Raw genomic sequence first — 13,208 nt, forward strand, 5'->3', positions numbered from 1 at the left:
TGGAGTGTAAGGCACCAGAGCGACATTATGGAAAGGCCCATGGTCAGTCAGAGAACTTAATATCCTTTGAGATAACTGACCTTTGAACTTTTGGAGGCCCTCAGAGGCTTTTCCAATATTTAGCAAACATCAATTCCCCTAAAGTTTACATCCTAATCCGTATTGTGTTCTGAGAACAGAGTGAAGGAGGCAAAAAGACATTTTTGTCTCAAGGATGAGACTGCTGGGTCATTTCCAAGAGGAGATCCTTAGAGAGCATCCCATGGTCCTTTCCTGTGGAAGGTAGCAATGCAGCCATCCGTTATTCTCTCTGTCTCTCTCTTCCCCCAAGCAATCTGTCAGTGCATTTCTGGTGCCGGGGAGAGGCGTCGTGTCGGAGCGCTGTTCCCGTTTGCAAAACGGGAACTTCTATTTGTTGTTCTCAGGAGCTGGTTTCACGCGCTGACATCTCCCCGGGAGCACAGCTGAGTCCAACATGTTCCCAACAGCCATCCACCCAAACGCCTCCCACTCGAGCACCCAGACCTTCCTTCCCAGTAAATAAAAAATACGGAGACTGCCTCAAATTGTTCCAAATGCTTCGGTCTCACTGGAATGTCTACCCATGTTCAGATCTGATAAATGGGTGTTTTTCTGCATTAGGAAGTCAGTTTAGTGTGGGAATAGGATGACTTTTCAGAGTTTCTGGAGCAGTTAATGGAAAAGTCTGACTGACTTTCTCTGGTGATAATATGTTTAAGTTCTCCTATGTGTCATGAAAATACAGTGTTGCAATTAACAACTTTATAACAGAAAACAAAGTTGTCATAAGCTGCTGATTGTATGAAATAACATGTTTTTCAAGGTTTCATTGCTCTAAAAGGTCTCAAAAAATCTACTTCCTAAAGCAGGAAACTGAGCAATGTGCCCTTGTACACTTTAGGCAAGGACATATTGCTGCATTAAACACCACCATGCAGTACAGAAGCAGCTCTCAATATATCCCAGTGTGATTCCATTCATGTTGCTGGGACATCCTGGCTAATCATGGCTAAAGTAATTCTGGTTTTGACCTTGCCTGTGCCCTGTAGTAGACATGGCCTCAATATGCCAACCTATCAATTACAACACAAAAAAAAAAAAAAAAAAAAAAAAAAAAAAAAAAATTGAATATTGATTTCTATCAAAAGGAAATAGAAGGGGTTGGAAAAAATTCCAACATTTGTGCCAAAAAGCCTCCAGTCCAGTTCCACAGCTGAATGAGATTTCACTTGCCTTGAGTTATACTGATGTGGTCAATGGGTTTTTTTCTTGCAGACTCAGAACTGGAACAAGACATCCTGGCTTGAAAGGCAAGTTCCCCCTCTCTGATTCCCTCACTGACAACATTCTGGGGTATGCCACCCTCTGGTTTCCCCTCCTGGGCTCCATCCAGCCATTGCACATGAAATCTCCCTTTTGGAGATTGGCATCAAGAGCAAGAACTGCCAATATACATCTTGATTAGTGCTTCCCTAGGAAATGGTAAGTGGAACAAGTTTTCCCCCTTTTCTGACTCCTAAATGCCTCGGCTCAGAGTTTTTATTCATAAATACCCTTATGCCACTTTGTCAAGGACAACCTGTGGCAGAAAGTACAGGATGATCCAAGCCTCTGTGGCCTGGTATGGAGCAGTGAGAGTTCAGCTTAGCTTTGAAAGACTTAAGATCAAAATTCTGTGGGAGAATGCAAATTGAAGCATTAAAACTCAGCATTGCCCATCCTGGGGTGGGTGACCCAAACCAGTGGCTCCTGGATGGCAGTGGGTTGTGCTCTGGGGCTTGGGTCCAGAGCCAGCCAGCAGGCTGAGACTGGCATGGTGAGGATGGATTAATGATTTAGTTCCTTTGGGTGACTACAGCTCACAACGGGATAATGCAAGAAAAACAAATCTCTCCTATTCCCCACCATGTCCTGGAAGGAGCAGAGAAATGAGTTGTTCTGGGCTGCTCTCTGCGTTGCTGAGGTTTGTTGTCTTCTGCTCCCTAGGCTTTGTTAGACACCTGGACAGTGGTTGTTAGTGGTTCTGCTTCTTGCTTTCTGATTTTTGAAAACATGAGTTTTCCAGAAGGGGAGTAAGGAAAGGATATATACCTAATTTTTTTCCCCCTATTAAATATTTTTGTATCCGGACTACTCTGGCTAATAAACAAGTGGTTTCAATGATTTTAGAAATGCTTAATGTCCCAGTATCTTTCCCAGGATCCTTGTTTGGGATTCCACAAGCACTTCTGCACTGAGTTTAGTGGGGTTTTTGGGAGAAATTTTAGTTCTTATACAAAGCAAACACTGACTTTGGTTTTAGTCTATAAATACCTAATTTGAGCAAACAACTCTGTATTTTCCTCTGTGCTTAATACCTGTGTTCTGCATCCTCAGGCAGCTGAGTTTACATGCTTTTGTTGTCATGTGTGTAATGTGCAACGTGTATTTCCTTTTTGTTAATCAGGCCTCCCATCAGAAAAGAGATAGAGGGAGTTTGAAAGCACGACCAGGATAGATAGTGTAATTTTGTAATTTTTTGTGCACAGGTGGAGATGCCTGTTTGCACTGGAATAGGTGGCAGTATTCTGTTTCTTGCAGAAGTCTTACAAATTAAAATCAAGCAAAGGAGTTACTAGCTATCCACTGGGTAATTCTCCTCTAGAAGTGTGCAGTCAGTTCCCATTTAGGCTAATTACACTTAAGGAGCCCTTTCCTATAACTAGTGAACAATAGGCATAACCTGTTCCTGCATAACCATGGGCCAGCACATTAATACGCCATCGAATTGCACTACCCTGTGAAAACTCTTCCTCCACAAAATTCACTGGAGATTTTTAGTGACATTTGCTGTAATTACCAGTAGCATGGTTTCTTATTCATTTAATTTTTTTCTCCTACCTATACTGGGCATATAGGAGTGTTTTAAGAGATTGAATAAATAAATTTTTAATTATAAAATAATGCTCTATCATAAATTATTTATAATAACCAACAATGTGTAATACATGTTTAGGTATGAATCCATTAGGAAGATGAACTAGTATATATATCAGTCCTAAAATAATGTCCTAATTTGTTCTGTGTTTATGAATGGGGAAATCTGTGTTTAAAGCAATTAGAGGTTTATAAAAGCTTGGATTGACAGTGGGTAAAGCAGTGAGCACACTTGGCACTTAGGAATTCTGTTGTCATCTATGGCAGAGAAGACCCTTTTTTGTCCTTTATTGGTTTCAGCAGCTTGTGATATTATGCCACCAGAATGGTACAGATAGAGAGACCTCCAGGGAGGGAGCAGCAAGATGCACATAGTCCTCATTGCCAAAACCTCTGGTTATGATTAATATTTAAAAAAAAAAAAAATCTCCTTTGTAATCTGTCAGGTAGTTTTGAGGAATTATTAGCGATAGCAGACTTCTGAAATCTCCATGGCGAGTTCCAGGCACTCCCCAGTCTCGTGGCAGGACTCAAAGAGGCTGCAATCAATGTCACAGTCACAGTTGCAGTCGTTGTTGCCGTGGTCTTCGTCGGAGGTCTGGTAATATCTATTGGATGGACAACAGGTATCTGTCAGCCAATGTTCACAGGTATCAGGCAGCATTATAAGAAAGTCCCAAAACTGGCAGAACAAGCAGGCCAGGATAAGTGTTGCGCATTCATCTAAGAGAAAGGAAAAGCAGGGAGATGTAAGAACAAGCGTGAGCTGGGAAAACCCAGGTTTAGGCCAGTGTGGCTACACAGAAGTGAGAGGGGTGAGCTAAAAACACACTGATGAGAACTACTTCCATAGAGACATGTGAAAAGTTTATTTTCTGTTTTATTTGCTCTGGAAAAAAAAAAACAACAGCTGTATGAAATGAATTTGAATGGAAATATTCTGTGGCAGTGAAATTCTGAAGAACAAGCCCTTTAAACCAAATTTTATCTTCTCATGCCCAGACAGCAAGGAGGCTGGAGAGGCACAAGAAGCTGGGAGGGGACACAGCCAGAACAGCTGACCCCAGCTGGCTAGAAGGATATTCCAGACCATATGGCATCAATATAAACTAGGAAGAAAAAGAGCAGGGTTTTCTGCTCAGATAACTGACTGGGCATCAGTTGGTGAGTGGTGACCAATTGCAATGTGTATCCCTTGTTTTGTATATTCTATATTCATTATTATTATTATTATTATTATTATTATTATTATTATTATTATTATTATTATTCCTTTTCTGTCCTATTTAAATGTATTTATCTCATCCCATGAGTTTTCTTCCTTCTATCCCTCTGGTACCCCCATTCTGCAGTGGGGCAGTGAGTGAGGGGTTGTGTGGGGTGGAGCTGCTCCCTGGGATTAAACCACACCAGCACAGGTGACACTGGAGTTTATTTTCATTTTCACAAGAATTTGCACTAAAAATGTTTAAGGACTACCAAGGACAGGGAGGGAGAGGAGGTCTGGAGAAGAGCATTCAGAGAGGGCAGTGTGCTGGCCGGGTCTCAGCTCAGGGTCCTGCCAGCTCCCCACCAAACAGAGTTCTCACCTTTTCGTTCACAAATGTCAATTTTTCAAAGGAAACGAAAGTTTGGAAAATAGATCATGTAGGATGTGTGTCTGGAGCCAGTGAATATTCCTGAAAACTTGGTCACCATGACTAAAAACTCTGTGCTATGTTTGTGCCCTCCCAAAATCAACTAAGTAACTCCCACCCCTCAGCCTCCAGCATCTGGGGAGGCTGCTTGGGTGCAGCAGGTGTGAGATTCCAACTGTGTGAATCCAGTTGGAGCACAGACCCAGACCTTTCCTTTTTCTTTTTTTTTTCTTTTTTTTTTCCCCTTCTTGTTTTTGGAATGGAAAAATGCCTTCAACAATATGAATGTCTTTTCATTGGTTCTTTCAGGAAAGCATATGGTTATAACCACATTTCTTGCCCTAGGATGACTAACTGTGAACTCATTCAACTGCATTGGTTCTGTTGTGGCATTTTCTAGCTCACGTAACATTAAGTTCACTGCCAGGAAGTTTCCAGAATTATGCTTTTTTTTTTTTTTAGAATGCTCTTCTTGATGAAAAACAAAATTTAAAAAAAAAAAAATCATTCCAGCTTCTTTATTAAAAAAGCAGTTAAAGCAGGTAGCAAGAACAAACAGCATACATCTGAACTCTTTTCTAAGTGGCATATTAGCACCAATGTTATCAATTTTAATACTTATTTAAATATGTCAAGATCTCTTTAGGTTCAGACAAGCACAACTAACTTCCAAGTCAGTTCTGTCAAATAAGAATGACTAGATTTTGGTGATACTTGGTAAATTCATGCTTATATTTTTTTCTAGCTAAATGAACTGAAATAATTATAAAATTGAAACATTTAATAAGGTGACACCACTGCATTTAATTGTATGAGATTTACACTGTAGAAAATGTAATCATTTTATGCAGTAGTCCTTGGTGTAATTAAGACTATTCTTTTTAGATCTCTTATGTTTATAAAATTTTTTTCCTATACATTGATATGAGAGACAGAATTCAAAATTATGTCTTAATTAAGGATTTTGGCAATTTTTTTTCTCTCTCTCCAAAGATTCATTTTTTAATAACAGGTTTTTTTCCATGAATGTGTTAACCATAATGGTGCTTATGTAATCTGGAGAGAATAGATATGATTCTTAGGGCTTCATCCAGGAAAGAGAGCACACAAAAAGCACAAGATTTTAATAATAAAGTAATGTTTCAGCACAGACTCTGTGATGTGCAGTAAAGATGCTTTTAAATTCCCATCAGAGCACACACCATGAACTGTGATAATGGATGTAACACATTTCAAAAAATCTGCATGTGTGAGGCTTTTTGGTCCTGTTTTAAGTGGGGTAATGTATATAAATAATAGATATTAGCAATTAGACATCCATTCCTATGCATTCATTTATATATTTGAAAATAAATTAGCCACAAACTGCATAAAAGAAGATGCAATCTCGTGTTTTCCCCTCTGCTTTCCCTGCTGTTTGCCAAACGGCATTACTGTGTTTATCTCAGTGAGAACAATGACCTCAGCTCTCATTCCCTACATTAGTAGATTAATTAGCACAAAAGAAGAATTTATAATAATTTTTCTAGCATGCCTCATCTCTAAGTTTTCCTGCTCTTGTTTGGTGGCATCTGCTCACACAGATGATGCTCTGAACAGCTCTGGTCCAGAGCTTGCTGGAACCTTTCTGGTCATCCTTGGTGAGACCTATGAGTGCTGTGTTTGCTCTTATCTGAGCACAGGGAACAAAATAATCACCAATTTCCTCATATATTGCTCTGCCCTCAGAGGTTCTCCAAGCACCAGCAAACAGGATTTGGCCTTGTGTATGTGGAATAAGCAGTAAGTTGTCAGAGTGGAGTGAGCTGAGTATGCAGTGACAACCACAAATCTGTCTTCCTTTGGTTTTCTTGGCTTCAATCCAGCCCTTAACATTATTAATTAAGCACAGATTGGGTTTTTTTTGTTGTTAATTTCCTTCACATTTAGCTTTTTTAAGGAGAATGAAATCTGTTATTTTCATCACATGGGACACACCTGTGTGCCAGTAATGGTTGAGATAGTTCTCAAAGTCAAAAATAGGGAGTGTCTGGACAAGATGAAAAGTCCCCTAAATAAAACAAATACTTCAGATCCTTCCTTGAAATCAAGTGTATTTCAACAGATGTATCAGAGACGTCCCTTTTGTAAGGATCTGTGACACAATAGAGATGTTAATGATTCCTGGAGAACAGGGCACTTTATTGTGTTGATCTGTACTTAGAAATGCTTAATTTAGGAATTGCTAAATGATATGCATGACAGGTCCCAGCTCCACTGGATATAACACACTAATCCATTATTGCAAAAGGCACTCAAAAGAAACTTCTAAAATACTTCACAGAGCCTTTTTTTAACATCCACTGGAATAACCAGGAATAGATTTATCTGATACTGACACTGGTGCTTCTGTGCAAACACTCATTACTAAAGTACAAATGCTCTGTGGCACAATAGGCTCTAAGCTCCTCTTCTACGACTTTAGTATCACTGACAATTTAAGATCATCTTCTAGAAATTCTCATCTCTCACACAAATGTCTGCAGGGCAACTTAACATTGCTTTTGGCGATGTTCTTGAACCTCCTGTTCTACATTTAATTTTGAGTTGGTTATACATAGTTCTTTTGCAGTGGGCATTATTTAGAAATCAGCTCAAATGTGATCTGCTTTATAAAACATACCGTCACTGTCTCTCTGATGTACTGATGCATCATCTTCAATGTAAGTGAATTCTCTGCATTTCTCCAGGGAAGCAATGGATGATCTGCTTGCATCTGACAATTTCTTCTCATTTTTGGTACCCTTTGATGAAGCGTCTGTGATGCTGAATTCTGCGACAGAACTCATAACAATACCTTTCATAGGCTTTTCATCTGTGTGTTTTTCATTTGTAAGCTGGTTATCTGGTGGGATTAGGAAAAAAAAGACTGTGATACTAAGGCAGAGATCTGAAAGAATAGCATATGCAGAATTTTCAAACCTACAGTTGTTTACTTCCAAGGCCTAACCCTTCTTACCTAATGATTTCAGTCTCTTTACAGAGGTTTATTCACAGCAAAATTATTTGTGAACTTGCTTTCTAAGGTTTTCTCTTAAACCCAGAGGACTTAGAGGCTAAGTAATAATTAACTTCCAGTGGGTGGGATCAGGTTTGGAAAGAAAACAGAACTATTGCCTCAGTTGACATCTATTTCGAGTTTGATATCCTAACTTCAATTTGTGACATAAAAGAAGGCAAAACAATTATCTTGTTATTTTTCAGCTGCAACTTTGCATCCCTAAATTAACAGCCAACAATGTGCACGTAGGCGGTACCTGGATGCAGATGTGCCAGCTCACCGTGGCTCATAATCTTGTAGCAAAGACAGCCAGATGGTCTCTGTTTAGCATCCAGATTCCTTATTTCATAACTTCATCCCCACTTGAGTTGTTGGCCTGGAAGTCAGCTAGGAGATGGGATACTTCACATGCTGTCAGCGTGCCAGACAGGCAGCTCAAAAACCAGAGGGAGAGCTTAATTTTAAGCCCCAACTAGGGGAAAGGTTAAGAAGAGTTCTGAGTTCAATTTATTCTTGAAGAACTTCTCAGGCACAGATAAACACGAGTTGATATACAGTTTCACTCACTCTCTGAAGTGATCAAGTGGCCAAGAAACTCAGTCATTCTCTCCATGGCGGGGATGATAAAACCTCATCAGTTCTTATCTACAGCTGATTAACTCCTGCACCTCGCATCAAGCACAGCCTCACTTTTTATCTCACTTAAATCTTGTGATATGCTTGCTCTTGAGCTATATACAGAAAATCAATCTTTACAAACACCTTGGTTTTGCAAATGCTACTTTCTGAGAGGAACTGTAAGTGCTCTAGAGTGGTTCATCTGCACTTGGCTGCAAGGAGGCTGAAGAGAGGCCCTGCGTCTCTTGGGTTTTAGGTACCTTTGAATTCTGACACATGTTAAAGGAAAGCGAAGGAAAGGCTGACAGAGAGTGAAACTTTGATGAAACTGCAGCTGTTCCCCCAGTATCCTTGCAGCTGAGAGGCAGAAAAGTGGATGGGATGGACGGATTGCAGGTTAAGTGAAAAACCAGTGGACCCATGAGGCTTGAAGAGGGGAGAAGCAAGGATTTGAGAGATGAGTGGTATCTAGCTCAAGTCCAGTGAAGGCCCTGAAGTGATGTGGGGTCTGGAAGACCTTCTGTGTGAGCAGAGGCTGGGGGAGCTGGCTTTGCTTGGCCTGGAGGAGAAGGCAAAGAACCGTGCTGGATGCTTTGTTCCCCTCCAAAGCCAGGGTAAGGGAGAAGCCAGACCCCAACTCCTCCCAGCAGCGCACAGATGGAAAACAAGGAGAAGCCACTGTCACAAGCTGCAGCAAAGGCAACTGGAGCTGTCCAGGGAATTAATTCCTCATCATGAGATGTGTAAAGCACCAGAACAGGCTGCAGCAGGGCTGTGGTTGTGTGAAAAGCTCAGCTGGCCATGGACCCCAGCAATCTGCTCTTCCTGCGGGTCTCTGACAGAGGCCAAACAAGGTGATTCTAGAGTCCCTTCCAAGCTAATTTTTCTATGATTTCTATGACTCCATTTACTTGAAGAATGAGTGAGCAATTAATTTAAATTTCTGCTCGTAGTTGGGTTTCATGCCATTTTAGATCATTTTTACCCAGTGAAATACATCGAAGCAGAAAAGCTGGGTATAGGTTAAAATAAGATCTTGGGACAAGGTAAGCAAAAAAACTAGGCTATCATTTTCATTTTAAATCACTGCTTTAAAATTGTGTGTTGGCAGAGATATTGTCCTAATTTGAAGTCGTAATGACAACAAAGTGTACTGTGATGGAAATGTGAATTTCCCACTCCTGAAGAGTTTATAGGTTGGCCTTGGGCAGGGAGTGAACGATGGGGTGGAGGCAGTGAGAGAGCAGTGGCACAGAGAGGAGTCTCAGAAACCTGTAACTATCAGGTTTCATGAGCATTATGATGAAGGAAAGCCACAGGCAAGATGGGAAGGGTGGGATAGGCGGTGGCTCTGTTGGGTGTGACCCAGCAGTGCAAAGCACAGCAGCTCTCCCCTGAGGTTGTACCCTTGGTCATAGGAAATCACCATCCAGGGCTCTGCATGTCAGGGTTTGCCCATCTGTGATGATTTGTTGATGGTTTTCCCCTCAGAGGAAGCAAATACAGCTTCTTTTTTACCCTCCTCTCTGACTTCTTGGCCCCCTCTCTGACTTCTTTCTCAGTCCAGACTGTGAAAACTCATGTGTTTTGGATGTCCTTACATGTACAGTCATGACTGTTTTCCAGTGTTACTAAATCAATGACATTCCACAAGTTTCCTGCACTTTCACTCGATAACAAACCATCTCCAGGAAAGATTGTGCTGATTAAAGCAGCTGAGCTCAGGAGGAAGCAATGTCCTGCTTATGCATTGGATTTATTGGATAACAATTGTTTTGTGAGTCCAGAGGACACAAGCCCTACCTGTTATTCAGGTGCCAATATTACAAATGGGTCCTGTTTGTTCACACTGAGATCTGCACCCAGGCTGAGCCTTTGGATACACACGGATCAGATCAAAAGGCTTAGGTAAGAATAACCATTATTTTCCACTTTCAAAATCTGACCAAAAATCTAAACTAGATATGTTTTAATTCATGATATATCTGTCGAGTTCCCCAATTCTGCAACAATACAATGGCCCACGGAATGCATTTAAGCATTCAAGTAGCGAGACTGAAAAAAAAGTCTGACAGAAGTAATCAGTAAATGCCAGACTAACATTTACTGTATCCACCGACTTCTACTATTCATACTTTGAGTCAATTTTTATTCTTGAAGTGCTGTTGAAGAGAAATCAAAACCAGAAATAGAAAGACATAGACATAACCTGAATTTTTCAATACAGCACCATCAAACAAAAGGGTAACAAAAGCTGTCACTCAGGGACTCTTCTGTTTGTTAAAGCATACTACATCTTGGAAAATACAGTACATTTTAGTGTCAGACTCTTAGTTTGAAAAGCTCCCTTTCAGTAATGTTATACTTGTCTTGTACAGCTAGATCAAGTCTTCATGCAATCACTGTAACAAGCAACTTGCTATGACAAGTGAGATCCTTGCTTCCAGAAAACACTGCGGGAGAGGCTAAAGCAGTGTACAATTATAGGTCTCCATTTCATTTTTATGCAATTACCTTCAGTTCAGCTGTGGGTCCATCTACATTATGTCTTTTATCAATTTAATGTTTGCACAAAGTGTCTGAAGAAATAAAGATTGTGCTAGACCAGCAGGAAAAAAAAAAGGTGGTTAGCACTTTTTTTTTTTTTTTTCCTATTATAGTTTGTTGCTGGATGGAACAGTAGTAGGTTGAGAGTTTGGAACAAATAGATATAGCCAAATAGGCTTTAAAAATATATTACATAGCACTGATACTATTTATGATTACAGTTAAATGAGAATATAAAAACCCCTAAATTACAATTAGAGATGGGAAGAGGGTCAAATTTTGCGACTCTCTTTTAAGAGCCTGTGTTCAGCTTCAAATGTCCACATATGTCTGTGTTTTTAACATATAGAAATCAATGACTGAAGTGAACTTAAAGAGAAAAATAAGTGTATCATGATGAAGAAATCTCAGATTATTCAGTGTTAGACTGTTAGGCAGAGGCTGCTAAAGGTACACCCCCACAATGTGCCATTTTTAAATAGTATGAAGTAGCAACTTTCTTCCTCACATGGGGAAGCTGGGACTTGCCTTGGCTGTTGCAGTAGAAGCCTGGGATCGTTCACCCATGTTTGTATTAAAGACACTCTCAATACTCACATGGAATTTCTTTTTTTCTTTTTCTTTTTGGAGTTGGGCGATTCAGATGGCTGACTATGGAGTCTAAATTCATAAAAGCACAAAGTAAATCACTTACTTTCCACTGATGCCAGCCCCAGATCCCACTGGTTAATAGGGAGGAGCAGTGATACCAAGACTGGCATTTGCAGTATGTCCCCTGACCTCTATTTCTCTTCACTGGCTTTAGGCACAAACCAGCATCTTGCAGTCCTGGAGAAGAGGAGTCTGCAGATTCCCTGCGTCCTTCTGAAATTAGATTTAGTACAGAGGCATAGGAGGGCTCCAAGTCTATTTGAGATAAGGGACAGAGGGTTTAAGAGGTGGTCTGTTCTGCTGAACAGCGACTGCAGCAATGCAGGTGATCCAAAGCAGCTCTTGGAGCAACTGTTTAGGAGGAGACTCCACTGAAGGAGAATCGATCTCTGACCCTCCTAGGGCTCATCCACATCTTACAACCAAAGGACAAGGGAGCCTGTGGCTCTACTCAATGCTGGCATTTGTTCCAAGTCCATCCTGGCAGTGGCCCTTTGTCTCACACCCCTGTAGCAAGGAGTCCCAAAGGTTAATGCTAAACTGTGTGGAAAACTGTAGCAGTTTAGGACCTGTAACTTTTTAATTTTCCCCTGAGGCATGTTGGTGTATCAGCGCAGCAAAAGCACCAAGGGAACACTGTTTTTTATCCCGTGCCCTGCTGTGCTACCTGTCTGTTTAATGTATCACGTGCTCATCACTGAACAAGCCGTGTGCCATGTCCGTTCAGTCCTGAGATGACACAGGCAGAGCTACATCAGACCTGATGGATGAAAACTTGTACGTATGAAGGCTTGATCTGAACTCACTTGGTCTGAAAGGACTCACAGAGCAATGAAACCCAAACCTCAGGGTTTGACACCAGTGCTTCAAAAAAGCAAAAGCCAAAGGAAAACAAAACACTTTTTCTTGATTGTTTAAGGGATGTAATAGTCTGCCAAGGAGGGAGTATCTCTGCATGCATGTGCCAGCAGCTTACCTGGATGGTCCTCACTGCTCGGCGTCACCCCAGGGAGGGCCAGTAGAGGCAGGGAGCTGGTGCGACGGTCTTGGTGGAGAGAAGAAGACAAAATTGAAGCAGGATAAATGTCAAATAAATGTGGTCTGGCACAGCTATGGCCCTCAGCCACTTAGTGACAGTCATTGACCTCAGGCATTGTTGCTCTGAGGTCAAACAGAAGCAAGTGTGCTTCCTTGCGCTTCCTTACGCGGCATGGTGTGCTGTTTGTGTTACCCTCTGTCTTGTTTCAAGAAAGGAAGCAAAAAATAAAACAAACTGCCAGGAGAGGAAGTTCCACCCAAGAAGAGGTGAAGAGGATCACCGGCAAACACAGCAATTCAGGTAGGTACAGAAAATTTGGGAGCTGGAAGGTCTGAGATGAAATGTGGGGCATCATCCATGCCCAAACACCCCAGAAATCTTAGATGAGGATCCCAAATCATCAGCAAAAGAGGAGAGAGGAAATTTAAGCCCAAACTCCAACCTTCATGGCTTGGCAGTCTTGGTGGACAAGATGCCCAAGGTCCCCACAGGTGGTGGCAAGCCCAGGTCCCCACATGGAGCAATGCTGAGCTCCTCCACCTCGGCTGTGCCTGCCAGGCTCTTCACTCCATGCCTAAGGCTTGGAGGCTTAAATCTTCTTTCCTTCTCTCTCCAAGTGTCAGGGAGGCAAAGTAGGAGGGGGTGTGGGACTATCCCAGCAGTGAGTGCAGCAGATGGAAAAAAACCCCATGGGAGCTGCTGCCGCCCACATGGGAGAGGCCGGAGGGAGCGCGGGCGC

The 13,208-nt window shown here is 41.5% G+C and overlaps 1 protein-coding gene across 1 annotated transcript; it reads right to left on the reverse strand.

Moving 5' to 3' along the window:
- Positions 1-3,400: 3,400 nt before the first annotated feature.
- On the reverse strand, positions 3,401-12,642 carry MDFIC2 (MyoD family inhibitor domain containing 2). The gene is made up of 4 exons (XM_058844590.1): positions 12,636-12,642; positions 12,407-12,475; positions 7,237-7,458; positions 3,401-3,660 (listed from the first exon to the last, which is right to left on the reverse strand). Exons 1-4 carry the CDS (start codon positions 12,640-12,642, stop codon positions 3,401-3,403), a joined length of 558 nt encoding a protein of 185 aa, XP_058700573.1.
- Positions 12,643-13,208: the final 566 nt, after the last annotated feature.

Source organism: Poecile atricapillus, chromosome 9, assembly GCF_030490865.1.
Source record: "Poecile atricapillus isolate bPoeAtr1 chromosome 9, bPoeAtr1.hap1, whole genome shotgun sequence".
Classification (NCBI taxonomy): domain Eukaryota; kingdom Metazoa; phylum Chordata; class Aves; order Passeriformes; family Paridae; genus Poecile; species Poecile atricapillus.